Below are 21,128 nucleotides of genomic sequence, written 5' to 3' on the forward strand. Positions count from 1 at the left end.
CATAGCTGGCATTTGTTATTTTCATTAGCCTGTGGCTAGTAATATCCATTTCAACCTTCATTCCTCTGAGACGCAGAAAGAAAAGAATTTTAAAGAAACTTAGTGGAGTCAATGCCCAGCGTACACCACAACACAACACAGAAATAAAACTAACATCTGTTATACAGGCCCAACAAGAATAATGACTGACATTTTTTTATCACTGCTGTAGGCTTCGCCAATCCATCTGTTGCTATATCAAACTCTACCTAGTGAAGTGATACTATAAAAGGATGCCAGTGGGAGTGAAGCTTTCACATAGGCGCATCTGCAGAGGCAATACAGCAAGTTACCTTTCTATTGTAATATCTCCTCTTCATCTGCCACCCACTGCACACACTCACAGATGCACACAGGACACACTTTATAGCTGCAGCCCGGGAAAGAGAGCGGTTGTTTGCGTTAGTGTTGATTTGCGTGCGTCTTCGCCGTAAGTATTCTCCCATGTGCATGGCAATGTAATTGCACACCTTTGCACTGTAAGTGTGCATCAGCAAGTGTGTTTGTGTACGTGTGAGTGTGCGGGTGAATCAATCCATCAGGGAAACGGAGGAGTGTTTCTTCCTCTCCTGCACGTCGTTCCCCAGCCTCATTAGAACCCATTCAGTCAATCAAGCATGAATCCCTAACACAATAACATGCAAAGTGCTTTGTCTGGGTGTAATTGGCCTTGCCAGAGCTGTTTTTCTCAAACGGCTAGCTTCACTCGCCTCTCTCAGGCCACAGCCAGGAGCCCTGTCCAAGAAATGCAGCTGGCTAAGGGAGGATGGAAAGATGAAATGAGTAGGAAAAGAAAAAGGGATAAAGATAAGGAAAGAAAGATTAAATAAAGCAAGATGGAGGCCAAAATGGACTATTAGGCTCCTCTGTGGGTTCATTTTAGAAATATAAAGTATTTATAAAGTCATTTAAGCCATTTTTCATCAGGTTATGCTCTTGTTCATATGTTCACTCTCTGTGCTTTTTGTGTGCATTAGGCGTGTGTGTGTGTGTGTGTGTGTGTGTGTGTGTGTGAGTGTGAGAGAGAGAGAGTGTGTGTGAGAGAGAGAGAGAGAGAGAGAGTGTGTGTGTGAGTGTGAGTGTGAGAGAGAGAGAGAGTCAGTTTATGTATCCGTGTGTGTGTGTGTGTGTGTGTGTGTGTGTGTGTGTGTGTGTGTGTGTGTGTGTGGGCATCAGTAGTGTGTGCGGTCATCCAGATCTCCTGTCTGTCACAATCACACATGTTCCCCATTACCATGACAAACCAGTTGACATCCCATTTCCCCACACACACACACACACACACATAAACACTCCACAAATGCAAGGAAGTGCACACATGCACGCAGACAGAAAGGCATGATCGGAGATGGATAACAAAGGCGCAGAAACATGGCCCCGTGTGTATCCCCATAGGAGAGACTGTTTGTTCGCTATGATGGGTGACACGGCTGGCTGACACTCTCCTCCATACCAACCCAGCAGCCAATCTAGAGAAATTGTGCGGTGACATTGTTGATTAAGCAGACATTCAGTGTACGGGATGTGAGTTGTTACAGTGTAATGAGTTCACTGGTGCAGGGAGATGCAGTCTCAGGGTGTGTGTGTGGATGTATAGATGTTTGTATTGTATGTGTGTCACATGTCGATTTCAAGGACATGTGACTGCATCTATCAAAGGAATACATTTGACTTTGAACCAGAGCTTTGCATGACTTAAGCCAGGCCACAGCGCCTCAAACCGCTGAGATAATCATCAGCAGTCAAGTGCTGCCATCTAGTGACGTTAAAAAAGAGCTTCCTCTAACAGGAGATCCAGTCAGAAATGATTAACTGCTTTAAATGTGGAGTCACTTTTACTGGAAAACTAAACTTCAGATGTAGATTCAGGGAAAAGCTGAGCTTGCAATAAACTTTAATTACTGAGGCAGTTTAAAATTGACACAGCAGGATCACTTCTGTGCTTTTTTTTCCCTTGTCCAGATTCATGAATTTATCATCCTCCCGTGCTTCCTGTGTCTCCCTCTTACTCTTCCCTGGATCTCTCAGCCTCACTCAGATCAATAATTGTTTGTTCCAGCAACACCTCCCAGTGTTTTCACTTGTCCCTCTCTGCAGGAAGTGAATTGGACGATCTATCCTGAGCTGTGGTTATGCTGTGAATCAAAAAAGCCAAATTAAATTGCCTAATTGGTTTCCTTGGGAAGGGTAAAACAGATTTAAATTGATTACCGGTAATGGCCTTTTGTGGAACCACATTGGCTTCTGCTGTTTGAGGAGGATTTAGCAAAACCAATTAATTTGCCTCACCTCTGTTGCACCCTCCCTCTGTCACCCTTTGTCTCTGTCTGGGAGCTTTTTCATCGTTTGGTTTTTCCACTTTGTGAAGCCTTCTGTCATACTCTCAAAAATAAAAAGGATGATGATAAAAACGTCATTGGATAACAATCATTCAGGCCTAATTGGCTGAATGCTGTCATACTTTGTTGCTGATAAAATGGCAGAGATGTTTTTTTCCAAGTCTACTGTTACGAGACTCGCCTGACAAAAGATAATTTAAATCTCTCTTTCAATTACGTTGGCCGTGCCTGTTTGCTTCCACACAGCAGCTCTCTCTCTCTGCTGCCTCTGCTGCTGCTGCTGAGGGCGGAAAAACTAAGATGTCAAGGTCACATTTTGTCACACAAGCTGATTAAATCCTTAATATGCCCTCCCCTCTGTATCCCTGGCTTGGTGTTTCTCCACCTCCCATCAAATATTATCACAACCAGACCTAATGTGACATTTAGAATGGGCAAATTACAAGCACTTAATGTGATTTCATTAATTACATTGGGGGCAACTATTGTGTATGATTAAAACAGATGTCACCCACCTCATGGGGGACGGAGAACAATTATTTTCTCACCGGTGACTTTTATTACAGAATTGAAAGTTGTTTTTTTTCAGCACGTTATAAAATGTTTAAAGCCATATCATGAACACATCATCATCGGTTAGTGTGTTTTGCGACTGAGCAAAGTCAGATTGGTGTGCTGAACTTTTTTTCCTCGCCATTGTGTGCCGTAAAATCAAATGCAATTAGGCTGAATAGCCCATGACAAATGAACAACAATAATTCAAAGCATTGTAAATGTATTTCTTGCTGACTTCATGGAGTGCAGATGAGTGAAGCAACCTTCCTTTCGTCTCAAGGTTCAATGGAGATGTAAGAGTAATGACTTAAGTACTGCTGTTTAGCTGGATTACACGCAAAACCCTTAAGCATTACAAATTACAGTTGAAAGAAGGCCGGATTCCATTATGGGATTACTTTACACACATTTGGTGTGGGTATTGCAAATCTGTATTCACCAGAGTTGGTATATGTTACTCTGGAAACAATGTGAGGGCGTCTTGATGGGCGAAGTTAATCTGTGTCCTCAAAAAGGGTCACAAGGATGTTAGACACCTGAGCAGGTATTCTGTACCTGGAAGGTGCGAGCGAGGGCAAAAACAAAAGCCGTTTCTGAAAACAAAGTTATACAGACATGTAATATTTTAACCAAACAATATGAAAACATAATCCTCTTCTTTAATAAAATACACATCAGGGCCAAGCTGGGAGACAAGGATGCAGCTTTTAGATTTTAAAAAGGTGGATTTTCGTTAATCCAAAAGACGAGAAATAATAAAGCAGGGCTTGAATATAAACTAAACTAAACTGGAGGTCAGTAAAACAGAAGCGACTGAAAAAACACAGCAAACTGAGCCACAGCAGAACTTAACTGGCCTTGAAGACACAAAAGCAGAGAACAAAACACATTAACTAAAATAAATACAAATTGAGACAAAGTTAAGGAAAAGGTCAAATTAAAGTAAAGATGTGAGTGTGGCTACGGTTTCCGCCTTCACAACACAGCACTGTTTCATTCAGTGAGCATTTTGTGCACTGGTTGTTGCTTGTGACTCTTTCCCCCACTCCAGGATCATATTGTAAATGATAAACCATTTCAGTATTCCGTCAGTGGTTTTGCAAGATGAGGATAGAAAATACATTTCCTTCATTTCTCCTTTTCTGCTGTGTCATAATCACAGTTTATATGGAAACCGATTGTCAAGGATTGGGGCGGATCAAGTGTCAGGATGGGATGATGTGATGAGAGGATGATCTTGAAAGCAAAAGACAGTCTGTAAAATATGTTGCCAGTAATAGAGGTCAAAATACCTACTGCTGAAATATTTCTCAAAAATCCATATTGGCTTTTTTACCACATCAGACAAGAGTTTCAACCGCAAACGGGGTATAATTTCAGACTCTCCCTGGTTCTATCATTGTGTTTCCCTACATGTTCACATTTGCCAGCCAGATCTCCTTTCACGTTTACCTCTTCTTTGTCTGTGCCCCGACCTGAACAGGAACAATGAGTGTGAGATAACCTTTTACAAACCACAGAATGCTAAAGAAAGTAAAACTATATCGGGAAGATAAAAAAACAACAACAAAAAAAAACAAAAACACTATCCATGTGAACAAAAGCTACAAAGAAAGCAGAAAACACCAAAGAGGAGATAATGTTTTACCAAAAAGATATTTTCCACTTCTGAAACTCCCTGCCCGACACTTTCATCTGTGGCCTGAGGTTTGCATGCGGCCACAGCAGCCATCAGCATCAGAGGCAGCCTCCGAGTCTAAACATCAGACTTTCTGAACAATAAACACTGTTGTTTTTAATGAATAATTTATGTTAGTCGAAACTTGTATAAGCATTGAAGCCAGACATGACATAAAGCTCTGATATATGAGGATGAAATCTGTTCTCAAAAACATTTTATCTATAAATGTTTAACTTGTCCTCAAGCAAGTTCTCAAGTTCTCACCCAACTTGATGCACACATCTGAAAAATTATGAATAAAGTATATTAGTAAGGTTAAAAGCCCTTTTTATATATTTCTGCCCAGAGCACAATACTGTATATTGTTAAACACATAAGAATTGACTGAAGTTCATGTACACTGAGATTCTTGATGAGGTTGAAATTTATATCATTTTTATAAATCATGCAAATATACGATTTGGAAAATGAGTCAATGATGGGAGACACTTTAATCTCCTCACACAGTTTATGTTGACTTTGACTTTTTTTACTTTTTAGCCTTTTTTTTTTTTTTTTGCCTAATACAATAATTTCCTTGCACCAGCTGCAAGACTGATCCTGTACATTTGCATACTGCAGCAACAAGCCACATCAGTACCTGTTGTGGTTTGCACATATGCATATTTGCACCAAGAGAGATTTTTTTTTGTAGCAATATACTTTTTGCTTACAAAAATGTCACCAGTACTACCTGTGCTGTGATAATGTTTTTAGTAAAAAAACAAGTAAATTGAATTTCTCATTAATACGTCTACATTTGTTTGTCTAAAGCAACAGAGTGTACATAAATGATAATACATATAATTCACTTGCTGATCTCCACACACCCTTACAAATAGAATTGAGCCATATCAGTCACATGGCGCATGAACAACTGTAATTGTTATAGAAGAGGTCATGAGATCTAAAATGAGGTTGAGAGACTTTGAGTAAATGAGTTAAAAAAAGTGCTGACTTGCACCTCGAGCCGTCATGTCTTTAACAAGTATAAATAACATATTAACATATTTATTTATAGTTTAGCAGCCTCACTTCTGTGTCATGGAAACAAACTTTAATGACTAAAGAACAATATTTAGAAGCCACAGAAGATTAGCAGAGCCACAGTAAGATAAAGTGAACAATTAAAAGCAACATAATGACAAACACATAGAGTAAATGTTTTATTTCTTAGTGTAAAACATTTCATTACTTTACATTTATTTACAATCGTCATAAAAAATTATGATATTAAAAGTTCACCAGGGCACAGAGAGACTGCCAGATTACATCCCACTCACGCGCACTCAACAACAATAGAACGTTTTGTTCCATAACTCAGTTTCTTTGCGAAATTAAAGTAAATTATGTGTCACTGTTCTCCTCCTCACTGAGGAAAGTCCTGGACCTGGAAATGAGATAATCAGGAAGAACAACCAGTTAATGGTCAGTAAACACACACACATATACACACACACTGTCGGGAGTTTGTTCTCACCTGCTCAGACCAGGGGGTAGCTGGCTGCAGTAGCAATGCCACACTGGTTGTGTTTGTTCCTGGTCATCATGATGTATCCTTTGTCGCCCCACTGTAGACCCCAGCTACAGAAACACATATATTACCAACTGTGTTCTTCTGCTGTATATAAAACAGAATCACTGTCTCCACAGAAACTACAGCAGCATTTAGAGAAAACATGTCCTGTATTTTAACAGAAGTGACACGATTGTAATAACTACTAATGACATGAGAATTTTAGAAGCTGACAACATCCTGGTGGAGTTTCACTTCATTTATGCAGCTATAAATAAAGTGTCTTGACTTAGCTCGCTGTGTTGGCTGTTAACACTGCTCACTGACTGTTAGCAGGAGAGCAGCCAACTATTTAAACTCTATGGGTATTTACCTGTTCTTGACCAGCCAGTAGTCCTGACCGTTCTCACTGCCGTATCCCACAGCCAATACACCGTGGTCCAACTCTGTGCTGCTGCACTCCGGCTCATCATACACTCCTAGAAACACACACACACACACACACACACACACACACACACCCACACACACACACAGATTAGACAGACACATGGCTATGTTAAAAAAGAAGTGTATTTCTAATTTCCTCTAGTGTTTGAGGTTATTATCTGGCAGAAACAACATAGTGCTTAAGACTGTTTACCTGATTCGTAGAGCTGGAAGGACGATTGAGAAGCATCAATGGCCACAGACACAGGTCCGATGGTTGCCACAGCCTCCTTCAGGGCATCTTCATCACCTTGTTTCACATCAACGTAGCCTGTGCATTTGGCACCAATAGTAGCAGGGTTGTAACGGCATTCCCCATCCTAATTCAGAGAGGATATTTTGTTATTTAGCAAAGGATTTACCATCATGAGTGTAAATCAAAGAACAGGACATTTCTGAAGTGCTATATTCTCAAAAGATTTACTTCTTCTGAGGTTTAAGTTTATAGTGAGGTTATTGGCTTTGTACTGAAAGTCTGGGTTTAGTTGTACAATACATTGTGTCCACAAGATGGCAGTATACCGCAGCACCCACATGTAGGACTAATATTCAATCAACACAAACTTGTTCCAACTCAGTTTTTTTCAGCATGATAATGACAGATAGTTGTTTTAAGATTGTATGCAGTAGCTGTATTTAGAAATTATGACTTTACCTCAGCCTCATAAGGGTAGGAGTCCTCTGTATCAATACCTCCGTTGGCTTTGATGTACCGGAAGGCGTTGTCCATCAAGCCGCCCATGCAGCCCATGTTGCCATAGTCACCAGAGCAGTCAACCAGCTGCTGCTCACTCAGGGACACCAGCTTCCCTGTCTTCCTGAAGTTCTGACCCTCCAGAGAGCCAGTCTGGAAGAGGAATGAATGAATTTGTTACCAGAAAACATTTGTTCAAAGTGCATAAAACCTGTATTACTGAAACAGCGAGAAGTTTTACATACTGTGCTGAAAGCCCAGCAGGAGCCACACTGCTTCTGATCCTTGACATCAGTGACGTATCCCTTGTCCCTCCAGTCAACAGAGTTTGGCAGGTCAGTGACTTCAGGCAGCAGGAGGAAGGCAGAGCCATGGCGAGGCATAGACGCGTTGAAGAAGCCCAGGCAGCCTTGGGAAATCAGGCGTTTGTACTCCTCATTATCCTAGTGAGGAGGGAGAAAATTCAGAGCGTCACTTAATAGGGTCTTCATCCAAAGTGGTGAAAGGTCAAGGCGAAGTCATGGCAGAAACAGCCACATATCTGTTTTCTTTTTTTTGTTGTTGTTTTTTTTTTTGTTTTTGTACATACCATGTCAGCAAAGTAGGTCATTCCAAGGCGATAGGACTTGATGCCCTGGTCGGCCATGATATTGTGTACTAGTACTAGTCTGCGGTTGTTGAGCCAGATTTGCTTGCGTTGAGCCTCCTCTGATGGAGAGTGGTAGGACCTTCCTGCCATTTAGAGATGGAAATATTCAGGTAGAGAACAGAGAAAAAAGGTCAGTGATAGATTATGAATCAGTTAAATACTTTTCCATTTAAGAGTTTTGCTTTTATTAGCTGACAAACTGTAAGTGTCTGAACATGTAGGCATATTACAAATCACTTTTGACATTTAAATGTGTGGTTATGTGTAAATGAGAACATATTTCTCTCCAAATTGAGGCCCGATAGATAATATCTTTACAGACAACCACACAACATCTACTGTACAAGATAAAAGACCATAATAAAAGAAAACAGACAAGAATCTCCACTGCCTCACCAAACTTGAGTTTCCAGGCGTGGAACTCCAGGTCTTCCAGGGAAATGCTAGCACAGCTGGCCACGGCCAGAACAGCAGCAGCAAACAACAGCACCTTCATCCTGACTGAGACACAACCAGCAAAGGCAAAGAGATCCCTTGTGACTTGCAGGAAACAATACAGGTTGTGGCTAAACTCTTTCACTTCAGCTTGGTTTCAGAAACATTTTCTTTCCTGACGTTGGTTGTTTCATGTACACTACCACAGCATCAGCTTTGTTTCCCGGTTTCTTTGAATCTACTGTGTCATTACCCTCCCACAAACCCTTTCTCATGTGTATGAGTCTCTATTTCTTCTTTGCATTAGTGCACCTGCACAACAGGAAGTGTGTGTGTTTGGGCGTGTGTGTGTGTGTGTGTGTGCGCGCGTGCGTGTGCGCGTGCATGCGTGCGTGTGTGTGTGTGTCTCTATCTGTGCTGCAGCTGCTTACCTGCCTCAATGTCGATGTAGTGCAATCTGAGCTGTAACTAGCTGTAGGTGATGCAGGGCTGTGCCAAAGAGCCGTTCTTATATAGTTGTGTACAGTTATGACTTGCAGTATGTCCAGTCATGTGGCTGTCAGCAGCTCATGAAGTCACAGAGAAAAAAAGTGAGTGTCAATCATTGAAATGGGGATCGAGTACTTTATACATTATGAGAAGTTCTCATGATGCAATTCTTTTATGAGATGTATTTTCAAGCATCAGCAAAATGACAAACATCAGCATCGTGAATTACTTTTTTCAAATTGCTCAATCAGTTACTCAGCAGTTTGTTGCTTAGATAGTCACACAAAGACGGAACACAGGCTGTGTGTTTGTTAATGTGATGCCTTCGTGTGAAAAACCACTGTTGGGATTTTGTGTTCCCTCCACTGCCCTGATTCCAGTCACATAGTGACAGTGATTCCTTTTTGAAAGAACAAAACAAAAACAGACATACAGGAACATGTATCTGCTAACCTGTGCCTTCACCCACCTGTTGCAGTTGAAACCTTACTATCTAAATTATGCCAAACTGGAAAATATGTTAGAATGTGTGTGGAGGTGTTTTAATTTCTTTGAAATGTGGGTGGCACTCATGCGAACAGCCACTCATTGAAAGTTTGTTTGAGCGATTTACCTGAATGATCAAGTGTTTATTTGAAACAGTGTTTCCTTCTTTAGAAGGCACCACCACATCTGACTAATGTGTTATTGACTTTGTTTAATCTGAGATGGAGACAAACTGATAAGGTTCCCACAAATACGTTGAGCTTTGGCAATTGTTTGCCTCAAACAAATTTTTAATTATGTGGCAAAAGTTTGTGAAAATAGAAGAAGTAGTAGTATTTTGTGAAATACTATTAGCCTGCCAATCTGTAATACCTGCATTATGTACATCATACACACAAACAACCACGTTCACATTTCCCTACATTTGATATGATTCATGACTGTTTCCATTGACTGTTATTTAGGACTTCCGTGCGGTCTTTACACACACATCCTGTTTCCAACTTGCCTCTAAAAGTTTGATTTGTTTTGCAAATGTTCCCCATCTGTGATTGTCGGGTACATGAATTTAAATGTTATTTAGCAATTAAATTAAAAAAAAGTCTCAATTCAGTTTCAAAAATAGTTGAATTACTTTCACATCTGAAAAATATTCTTCAAACTCTTTTTACATACTGTATGTCTAACTAAGACATTCCACTCATTTTCTACAGCAGTTATGCAGTAACTCTCACGCTTTCACCAGCCTGTTGTGTCTCTGACTGTCTGACTGTCACAAGGTTTTCGTGTCATGACAACTGTTCACACCATAAAGACACTGGGAAGTGAGTAAAAACTGAAAGCTAAGCTAAAAGTTCACAGATGTCATTGAACTCTTTCCAGCTTGTCTGTTTGTTAGTGTCCTGTATATGTACAGTATGTAGTGTGTACATATACTTGGGATCCTCCCTGTAAGAAAATTATGGATAGTTTGCCTGCCACTGAAAACAATAGACTTGTTAGGGTTAGTAACTTGTAACTGGCTTATAAAAAGCAAAAAGCACAGAAAGACTTAAACAATTGACCAGTGGTGGAAGAAGTACTTTACCACGATGTAGAAATATTCCATAAGAAGTAAAAGCTCTGCTCTCAAAATCATACTCAAGGAAAAGTACATAAGTATTACCAGCATATTATAATAATCAAACGTCCTTTAGAAAAATGGTCTCTGCATTAAAGTGAAAGCAGCATTTTACTGTTGTAGCTGGTGGAGCTATAGTTAATTTATTTTATTACAATTGTTCTCAGTCTAGGAGTCAACCCCCTTCCAAAGGGTCACCACATAAATCTGAGGAATAATGAGATGATTGATAGGGTTGGACAGAAGAAAGAACTGCTACAGAATTTGTGTCAAGTTTCTTTGGACTTTTACTAGTATTTGTTCTTTTTTTGTGACAGTTACTTTGATGAAACCATCTGAGAAGTTGAAAGGATAAATCACTCTTTGGCGGAACTGCCAACAGCTTTTTGTATGGGGTCACATTATACTCTAAAATGTAAAATCTTATTCTGAAAAGTAACCAGTAACAACAGCATGTCAGATAAATGGGTAAAAGTGCAATATTTCCCTGTCAAATGTACTGGAGTAGTAGAAAACAGATATACTCAAGTAAATTAAAAGTACCTCATAATTGTGCCGTGCAATACTTTTACTTAGTTAGTTTCCACCTCTGCAGTCGACCGGCAGCTATAATGCATGATGGTCAGTCCCTTTATAAATACATACTAAAACCAGGTTATTCTGTGTTTGCAAGCTACATGATGAACACAGTTGGATGTGTGTGAACCTTTGCAATGTTTGACTTTAAATGAACATAGGTGTGTGTGCTGTGAATGGGATTTTGTAAAAGCAGATAGTGATGGAAAAGGTCAGGGAATGAAAAAACCCACTTATTTTGGTTTCTGCTTCCAAACCAGAAGTCAAGTGCAGCTTTATGCGCACATAAAGTTCGTGAGGTTTCTTGTGTAATAAACCATTTACAACAACAGTCAAGTGACAAGATCAAGTCATGAGTCAGTACAATGCAAGTAAAGGAAAACTTCCTAAGTTCGTAGATCAAGGCTTGCATGTACTTGCGCTTGTGCACATGGCCTTGAGAAAGGGGTGTGTGTGGAGTACACTCTTAGGTTTTACGAGGACATGAGCGTGTGTGTGTGTGTGTGTGTGTGTCTGTGTCTGTGTGTGTGTGCGTGCGCGTAGGGGCTGGCAAGTTATTTGTTCTGCAAAGGCAAAACAGAAACTAAATGAGAAAAGTAACTGCACAGAAAAAAAAAAACTTTTATGTGATTTCCATTTCCACATCCATATTGTGTACCACATGTTTTGGTTGCATGTCCTATTGTTTTATTTGTCTCTGTCAGCTTGCACATGACAGTTAAGTTATAGCTTTGGAAATGACACATTACCTATGAAATGGATAAGGAATACACAGTCATGCAATGCATCTAAAATAAGGGAGACTAAAACAAGCCTTTGTTTACTGCTTTATACAGTCAGTAAACAGTTTGACTGTCAGGTTGTAAAAACATTAGAATGAATTTCACAGTTTTTATTAAAGATGTATCATAAACAGTTTATAATTTAAAAACTGAGACATATGATCAGTAGGGGAAAATATAAAGTTTAAGATCACATTAATTTCAGAAATGTGAGAATTAAACATTTCTAAAACTGCTTCTTAATATGTTTGTTTAGATTCTTTGTAATGATCAGACAAACGGTTCTGAATGTGAGTCTGCATCCTATGTCATGTGACTACGAAACACTGGCCTGACACATGACCCAACGTCTATTTGAGGGTGTATTTGGGTCATCTTATGGAATTTTTCTTACTGTAAGTGGTGATTCAATGCGTGGACACCACAGCTGAGAGACTCATCTGTTCTCAGGAAATGCCTGGTAATGTTGGAGACTAATAATGACGTCTATCCGAGTACAGTACAAGGGGGAGTCAAAGAAGGTTTTCCAGAACTGCTTTTGGTCAACAAATGGAATTTTTTACATCAAAGGCTTTTTTTTTTTTTTTTGCAAAGTCCCAAATTGACAAACGGTCACATGCACATTTTCAAAACCTTGGAAGAAAACCTTACAAGACTAAAAAGCTGTTTGCATTGGCTTGGCCACTTTTATAACTATTAATAAACCCATATCATTATCATGTTACAGCTGACAACTGCAGCGCCTGTACTAAGTGATAATACAAGTCAGATGTTTGTTGATTTGACTTTAAACTATTTATCTCAGAGATTCAAGTTTTACTGTAAAAGCAGCACATATGTTGATTTTGTTAGGACCGATCATCATGGAGTAAGTGAGTTTGGGAAAAACCTTGTCTTTTAAGCTGGCTTTTGCAGTGTTAGAATCACACCAGGAGAGGGCATCAATTTCTTGCTTATGCTGTTCATTGGTAAACACAGTTCCCATAAATTTAATTATATGTCAGTTATTAAATAATAATCTGCAGTACTTGTTCAGCTGCTTCGTCTGCTAATTAATTCAACAAGCAGAATCAATCAATTCATGTCACACCAGCATCCATAATGGCTACATTTGCGTAACAGTAGGTTTTCTCCACACAAACTGTTATAGTAATATGGTTAACATGACTAATATGAATTGCTATGTAGGGTCTATTGACAACTAAGTAACATAATGTGACAATAGCTGTGGGTGCATACTAACTATGGAGAAGATCCTGGAGGATGCAGTGTGAAAAGGAAACCCTCAGGCCCAGTGACAATACTAGTGTGAAAAGGCAGTAAGATGCTTGGCATGGGAAACTGAGAGGAACGCTATCCCTGGTAAACTCTTCTAATTTCATTACTCTACATGTTTCCTCAGCTTAGAGCCAATCACATAGTTGGCTGCTCTCTAGCGGGGGTCACACATAACAGCCACTAAATTGTGACAGTGGCCCAGACTGGCATACCTTAGCACATAATCTAATTATCAGATCAATAACACAGCAACATTTGGTGCATAGCTGGGATGGCTTGCTTCTTCTCTGGTTACACATTGCTGGCATTCACCACTCGTTCCCACTTTATAGGTGACAAGGTGTGAATGCAAGCAGGAATTCAAATGGAAGGCCTTTTAAATAAGAGCAGTCACACAGCGTATTCTTGATCACATCTGGCCGTGCTACTGTCTCTAGGATTCACACAGCTACTAAAATATCAGCAGACTCTATGTATCAGTTTGTAAACTCAAACTGATTCTATTTGCTTAATATTGAGGCACAGTTCTTAAAGCTAAAATCAGTATTTATCCTCCCTCTGTGCAACAGTGGCTCATTTATAATGTCAAGCGGGGGTAAACATTTAGGAGATGTGACAATGTACCATAAAAATATTTATTGACTTCACAATCTTCTTGGACACAAAAATGAGAAATGACACACACAAAAAAAAAAAAAAAACATCCCAAAAATATTTAGAAAGTCCACATTCAAAACATCTAAGAATGACAGAGAAATAAAGAAGTAAAATGGAACAACATCATCAAATTGAATGAACACAATCTGTGAGTCTGTTCAGTGCAAACAACTTCTCGTTGAACTGAACCAATCTTTTATATGTTTTTGAGAGATGATCTTTATTCTCCGCAAAAGATTCCGTCATAGATAGATGAGAAACTCCATCAACAACACATGGTATGGTCATCTCCATCTCCTCTGTCTTTAGAAAACACAATAAACTGAACCACAATAATTTCAGAACACTGGCCTAACCAAACATTTTTAGAAATGCACATAAACACCAATAAATAGAAACACTTTATTTCAGAGAGCAAAATTATATAATAACCAAAAAAAAAAAAAAAGAAGGCCACATGATGACAGTCACAAAGCATAAACCGCCATAATTGCTGCTTCTGTTTATCGCTGCATGTTGCATTTGTGAAATGCAGATAAGTGGATGATGACAACCACTGTACCAACAAAGAGCATGAGACAGAGATAACCAGGGACTTTGGAGGGAATCCCTGCTTGCCGCTATTTATCCCTCTGTCCCTCCGTTCATCCCTCTTTCTCTCTGTCCTCTGCGAAAGTCTGTTGTGATCCTGTCTTTCTCAGTCCAAACAGGTCACACTGTGGCTCACACCTTGCCAAGGTCTGTGCTGCAGCGGCAGCGGCAGGAGAGAGTGAGCGGAGGAGAGAGGAGAGGGGGAGAACAACGGCACCGATCATGAGCGGTGACACTCTGTGCTGTCTCTCTCCCTCTTTCTCTCTCTCCCTCTCTCTGCTTTATCTCCATGGTGCACACACGTCGACCTGGAGCAAGGCTGTATACTGGCAGGGGAGGCCAGGAGCAGAGAGAGGGGGGTGGATAGATGGGGATGCAGTGTGTGTGTGAGGGGGGGAGGGAGGGGGAGGGGGGGGATAAAGGGACACGCTGCATCAATAGCGGAGCAGGTCCAGGGACTAATTGGATCTGGTAATGGCTGGTCAATGTGACTGAAGGGCTCGTTAGAACCAGTACAGCTCCTTGCCTTTCTTGTGCTGCTGGAGGCCTGAGAAAAAAGGACAAAGAAACAATGAGGAGGACCACAGCGAACAACAGAACACAGGTTGTCATGGAGCCTACTTTTGCCAAGCATCCTGTTTTAAAGGTGGGGGGGGGGGGCTTCTGTGATGATTATGATGTATTGTGTGTGTTCGTGTGTCTCTGTAAGTGGGTGTCTGCATGTGTGGGAGTGTCTGTGTATGCATCTGTGCACGTGCTTTCTCCAGAGCGTATACTGTCACAAGGGTTGAAAGTTGAGACAGGTGTGTCTGTGTGTGCGTGTGTGTGTGTGTGTGTGTGCGTGTGTGTGAATGGTTGTTTAAGTGCAGGTTATGTGTTCTTCTATATCTAATTAAATAATTATAATATTCACCATTCAGAGTGCCTGAGGTAAAATTTTCTAGCAATTAATAGAAAGAAAAAGCTAAATCTATACAGGAGGATTTCAAGCCTGCTCTTGCTGCGTTCAACACGTACACGTGCAGTAAAGAAAAAAAATAATTTCTGTCTCACATTTTTCTAGCCATAAATAATCTGGCTTTTGCATTTGTCTACACTGAAGTCTTTGCATTTTTTGATTTGATTACACACTGCTTACAAACTTTAAATAAAGGAACACTGTTTGCAAAAGCTTGACATGGTTGAGCGGGTACCTGCATCCATGTTGAGTGCCAGCGTCTGGCTGACGTCTCCTGCAGGAAGCAGGCTGGGCCAGGAGGCAGTGGGTTCCAGTTTACTCACTTCATAGTGGCTTGGCAAGGTAGGGAGATGAGGTGGCCTCACCGTGGGCATCAGCAGGGGCCCGTAGTGAGGCTCCAAAGCTGAGGGTGAATACAGTTCGTGGAGAGGCCTCGGTGGCCCATAGGCCTGGGCCTGGTATCCCCAGCTCTCTGGAGGGTGAGGATGGGAGTGAGGATGAGCGTGTGGATGAGGATGAGCGTGTGGATGAGGCAGGCCTGGATGCAGCCCTGATGTGTATGGGTCCATGGAATAGGAAGGTGCCCCTGTCTCACAGTGGGAGCGGCTTTGAGGCGAGGAGTAGTTACTGTCCCAGAAGGATGGGGGGAAGCTCCGTCGGCTGCTAGGTGATGGGGTATCTAAAGTGGGAGGGAGGGAGAGAGGGGGGAGGAAGGTAAACAATAATCAAATTGAGGCCAAGTCATGAACTGTTGCCCAACTGTGCAGTGAATCATTGCATTTATATAGACGAACTGAAAGGCTGGAGCTGTGCAAGACGAGCAACCTGTGCTAAAATGTAGATGTCACTCACATGACTGCTACACCCTCTGGCCCAGATATCTTCCCCATTGGGTCATACTGTCACACAGCCCTAGCCCCAACAAGACACAGAAATAAACACAACAACGTTCTAGCAGAGAGATAGAGAGAGAGAGAGAGTGTGACCGAGAGAAAGGTAGAAAGAGGCGTCCCTATATACCTAGAATTCTATATAAGGCAGACGTTCTGACCTGGAGACAGTCCAAGGCTCACAGAGCCTTAAATCACTGACTGTGGTGACATCTCTCACTCTCATGTCAGCCCAGCACTTCTGAAAGTCTCACAACATAGTCATGCACACGCACACACACACACACACACACACACACACACACTCTGGCCCTGTGCTAGCACCCGTCGCCGCCACCGCCCCTCTCTTCTGTCTCCTGCACCCCCACCTGTTGTTTTCACTGCCCCCCTCCCCCCTCCTCGCCCTTGACAGAATGTCAGGGAGCTATTATATGATTTTAGAAGTATACTTTTATATTTAGATATTCCTCTGAAAAGAGACACCATGCGGCACCCTGAGAGCTAGTGTTTCCCTCTGCCCCTATCACACAGACTGCAGCATATATAAATCTGACCAGCAGGCAGGCAACTGACTGAGCAACCATTGTGGGGCAAGAGCTGGAGCGAGTGTCAGAATGGCAGCCGCAGAGACGTTTGAAGGGGATACGCCGGCGAGGCTGTGCGCTTACGGCCATGTATAAACATAGCATCTGTTGTGAGGCAGAAAGTGCGTGTTAGTGCCGAAATGAAGACGTCCAACTGAACTAGGAGAGAGACTAACAGCGACAGCACAGAGAGGGAGCAGAGGCTATAGGCCCTACATGGATATCCAAGGGAATCTGCAGGCTGCTGGGAGAGAGGGACTTAAGTGTCTTCAGAAGATTTGCAGATGACCAAACTTTTACTTTGCATTTTGGTGCAATTACAATGAAAGCTACAACAAAACAAAAAAAATGTAAACATCCATTTTTCCATAATGTTGCTAATTTTAAGCATTATTTGAAGCCTTTCAGAGAAATGATTGTGGAATATTTGTAGTTTTTGCCAATAAGAAATTTTCCAAAAGCTTAATCATAACTCACAATAGGTAATGAATCCCAGCAGTGTCTGTATTAATGCCTAAACTTCAGGCCTAAACTAACTTAACCACACACAAGAGTGTGTATGCTCTCTCTTGCTTTTATTTACCCCTTTTAAGTTCCTTTTGATTGCCTACAGCTCCTGACTGTCATGACCTCTGACCCCTGTGCCCTGACCTCTCCTGGGACAACAGTTCCAACAAGCAGCCTGTCTGTCCTGTCACCTGATCACATCACCTGTCTGACACTCTGCTGTGCTCTGCAGAACTGTCAGCGCACCCAGTGTGGTCTCAAAGGCAAGCGCAAGATGCCGCACAGACAACTGCGACGCCCTCCCGTAAATAAATGGACGTTATGAAACTGCAGAGATGTAGTGGAGGAAAAAACCCACCTAAACTCAGTTTACCCAACTTTTTTCAGGCTTCATGGCCTAGATTTGTTGTACACGTGGTAGTAAGTCAGTTTAACTGGTGCAATAATATTCAGATGGGGTACCTAAGTAATTTTATGAAAAAATAATTGTTTTTGTAAAATACGCTATGGTTGTTTTCATTATGTTCCCACACACCAGTCAAAGAATTTGTGTTTATCATTACATCACTCCATGGAGTGGAGCCAGCCCCAATCTGCTGTTTTGATAAGATAGATCTCTCAAGAATTAATTAGAATTAGAAATAATGGAGACTATACCATACTGTAATTATGGACATGAAAAGCTCTTTCAATGTCCAAGATCACTGTAAGTTTGCGTTACTCACACAAGCACAGGTGTGCACTGTTTACTTGCACAAATGAGTCTTAACTTATGGACAGTGTGGTATACCTGCGCCCGGTTGATCTGGCGGCCTCCGTTTGCCCTCTCCATCCATGTAGGAGCTGAGGGCCCTGGAGAAGTGTTCGTCCACCACACTGCTGATGTCTCCCTGGTAGTAGGTGAAGAGAACACAGCGAGAAGTTAGGTACTCTGCCTCGGGGGCCTCCTGCTTGTCCTTGGGGCCCTCCTCCGGCCTTGAAGCCGCCGGCGTGTAGGAGGAAGAGGAAGAGCTAGATGAAGATGAGGAGGAAGTTGATCCTCCATTGCCTGGGCCCCCAGACATCCCCTCAGGACCCCTGGGAGTGTCCATAAAATCCCGGCAGTGAGAAGAAGTGGTGCTCAGACCTGTGGGAGTCTGTCATGATAGGAAGGGGGGGGGGGGGGGGGCATGGGGGGAGGAGGGGGAGGAGCAGGGTTAAGACAGGTGTTGCAGAGGACACTTCTGGAGCTGTCTGTGAGACATTTTGACATAATGTTTTTCTTTGTGTGTGGCATCACTGGCGTGTGTGCGTGCGTGCGCGTGCGTGCAGCAAGATAGGAGTTTTGTGGGTGCTGAAGACTTCTGTGCTCGGTAAGACACACAAGCAGCATCACTGCACATACAGATACATAGATAATGAGAAACTAAATCAAACAAATACGTCCATCGCAAACATTTAAAACACTTTACGAATTTTCCAGCCGGTTCTTTTGCCTTTACTTATAAACTAGCCAAACAGTTCACCGCCTCACCTCAGCGACCCCCCCTCTCCCCGCTAACACTGAAAATAAGAAGGAATATCCCGGGAATATTTAAATATTAATCACGTCCTACCTGTAAGCTATTGATAAAAGCAGGAGCAGTCGGTGCGTACGGTGCGTAATGTCCATAGGCTGGGTACATAACATCCAAACAGCTCATGGTAAATGAGCGGTGTCTTCACTGTTCTGTGGAAACCGACCTTGCTGAGAGAGAGAGCGACAACATCCCGGTTTTTTTTTCTTCTTTTCTTTTTTCCTGTTTTCTTTTCTTTCTTTTTTTCCTTCGATGGTCGCTGATTAGTGTGAAAAAGCCCGTGCCAGACTCGACATAGTCACCACAGAAAGAGCGCACCTCTCTGCTCCGTGTGTGCGCCACAGCAGCTGCGGCAAGCAAAATGTGGTGAGGTTTATGGAGCAAGCATGAGGGTGTCCTGTCCTGTACATCTCTGTGTCAACCCCTCCCACCTTTACCAGCCCTCCACCCCCCCACATCACCACCACCAACACTCCCACTACCACCAACACACAAATCACATCTAGAGATTACTGATTGCATGCATGCAAACCGATTATTACCAATTGGCTAACAGTTATAAAAAAGTACATCAAATATAGAGGTGTAAATCAGGTCAAAGTAAGGGTGACAAAATTTCCATTCAAATATAAAACATAAAGCTGGGGAAAACCTGCAACTAATTATGGGTTAAATAAATAAATAAATAAGGGTTAACTAGAATGCCATCCAGTTACAAGAATAGATTTGGATGAAGTCATTGAGCTTTATAACCATCCACAGGACAATGACACATGACACATGTGATACAGTGACTTTTTATTTCTTTCCATGTCCTGTGAATACTTGAAAACTTTGTGCTCAGTCCAAGCTGAAAGAGTATCCATGGTCTTAAAACAGCCATCGGTTGCCAAGTAAACCTTCAAGTCATCTGAAGTATTTAGTGTGTTCCCATAATGACACATAGGTGTCAACTATAGGTTGCATACACTGGTCATACCAACATAGAGGAGAAAGGGACTCTGCACAAATCTATGACAAATTATCACCTATCAGCAGTGCAAACAAAAAGATATTTTCACACACACACACAAACATACCCGATTACAATAGCAAACACCGCAGGAGCACAGAATTCATTGTGCATCCATGTGCAAACAGACTTAAAAAAAAAAAAAAAAGCATGCTGAAAATATTAAACAACAAGTTAGCCACATTCTCCATGAAGTGTAGTCCATTTCTCTTCTGTTAAGGATTTACAGGTGCCTGGTGTTTGGGCATGCCAGTCTTTTTGACAGGCACTTTAGAATGCCTGTGAGAATAGTGTGGAAAATTTGCAGAATTCCATGGACTAGTGTCAGATGAGGTGGAATGTCTCTGATGTATGCTAGTGGACGAGCTCCTCGGGAAGTTACATCGTCCCTGTGCTGCGTTCTCTAGATGGAGAACATGACCAACCAACGTCTCGCTATGCATACATCACACATAGTATGAATAACTAGTGTCAGGTTATTGGCATGCTAATGAATTGAACACGCTCTTAAAAGAGTTGATAAACCTGTCATGCAACATGTTTGTTCTTACTTTGTGTGCTCTAGTCTTGCATCACTGTTTCAGTAGACTGGTTTTGCATCACAACAGGGCAATGTAATACTGTATTTTGGACAGTATTATATTGCATATGGCCTCAAAAAAGCATCAACAGAGTGTCAGTTTTGAAAACAAATTAATGAGTATTTTTTAAATTTGTAAATCCCCCTTTCAAACAAATTGGTCTTGACATTATTGGGGTAATAATCCTTCTTCACTCCACTGCCGCTGCTGCATGATGTGCAATATGGGCTGCTAGATCTATATACATGCAGGGTATTGCAGGACAGCACTGGAGTCAGGGAGAAGAGAGTGATGCAATGCTAGAAAGCTCACTGTTACACCAGCGTGATCAACAGCTGCAGCTGACGGAAGGGTAGAGAGGCCACTATTAGTATTAATGGCCATGACTAAATTTCTCTCTGTCTCTCCCTCCCACTTGTCTTCCCTAGTGATACACACACCTTTTCTGTATTTAATCACCCTGTGTTCCCTGGAACAGCCAACCACTCCTGTCATTTTGTGTGTGTGTGTGTGTGTGTGTGTGTGTGTGTGTGTGTGTGTGTGTGTGTGTGTGTGTGTGTAGGTGTGTGTGTGTAGGTGTGTGCGTGTGTGTGTGTCCGCACTAGTGAGTATGTGTGCACACATA

The 21,128-nt window shown here is 41.7% G+C and overlaps 2 protein-coding genes and 1 long non-coding RNA gene across 6 annotated transcripts in view; 1 reads left to right on the forward strand and 2 right to left on the reverse strand.

The window, feature by feature from the left end:
- Positions 1-21,128, forward strand: part of LOC130180490 (uncharacterized) — a 70,607-nt gene that overhangs the window by 45,675 nt on the left and 3,804 nt on the right. The window lies entirely within an intron of this gene.
- On the reverse strand, positions 5,807-8,919 carry ctsl.1 (cathepsin L.1). Of its 3 annotated transcripts, none has more exons than XM_056394036.1 (9): positions 8,868-8,919; positions 8,398-8,502; positions 7,942-8,084; positions 7,598-7,795; positions 7,314-7,505; positions 6,813-6,978; positions 6,543-6,648; positions 6,134-6,237; positions 5,807-6,043 (listed from the first exon to the last, which is right to left on the reverse strand). In XM_056394036.1, the coding sequence occupies exons 2-8, from the start codon at positions 8,495-8,497 to the stop codon at positions 6,138-6,140; spliced, it is 1,005 nt and encodes a 334-aa protein (XP_056250011.1). In that variant the 5' UTR covers positions 8,498-8,502; positions 8,868-8,919; the 3' UTR covers positions 5,807-6,043; positions 6,134-6,137. The 3 variants fall into 3 exon arrangements, with proteins under 3 accessions (XP_056250011.1, XP_056250012.1, XP_056250014.1); XM_056394037.1 differs by having other exon boundaries at positions 8,398-8,498; positions 8,868-8,903; XM_056394039.1 differs by lacking the exons at positions 5,807-6,043; positions 6,134-6,237 and having other exon boundaries at positions 6,539-6,648.
- vgll2b (vestigial-like family member 2b) lies at positions 13,789-19,336 on the reverse strand. Of its 2 annotated transcripts, none has more exons than XM_056394041.1 (4): positions 19,077-19,336; positions 18,145-18,490; positions 15,609-16,052; positions 13,789-14,962 (listed from the first exon to the last, which is right to left on the reverse strand). In XM_056394041.1, exons 2-4 carry the CDS (start codon positions 18,443-18,445, stop codon positions 14,919-14,921), a joined length of 789 nt encoding a protein of 262 aa, XP_056250016.1. In that variant the 5' UTR covers positions 18,446-18,490; positions 19,077-19,336; the 3' UTR covers positions 13,789-14,918. The 2 variants fall into 2 exon arrangements, with proteins under 2 accessions (XP_056250016.1, XP_056250015.1); XM_056394040.1 differs by having other exon boundaries at positions 18,950-19,336.

This window comes from Seriola aureovittata, chromosome 13 (assembly GCF_021018895.1).
Source record: "Seriola aureovittata isolate HTS-2021-v1 ecotype China chromosome 13, ASM2101889v1, whole genome shotgun sequence".
Lineage (NCBI taxonomy): Eukaryota > Metazoa > Chordata > Actinopteri > Carangiformes > Carangidae > Seriola > Seriola aureovittata.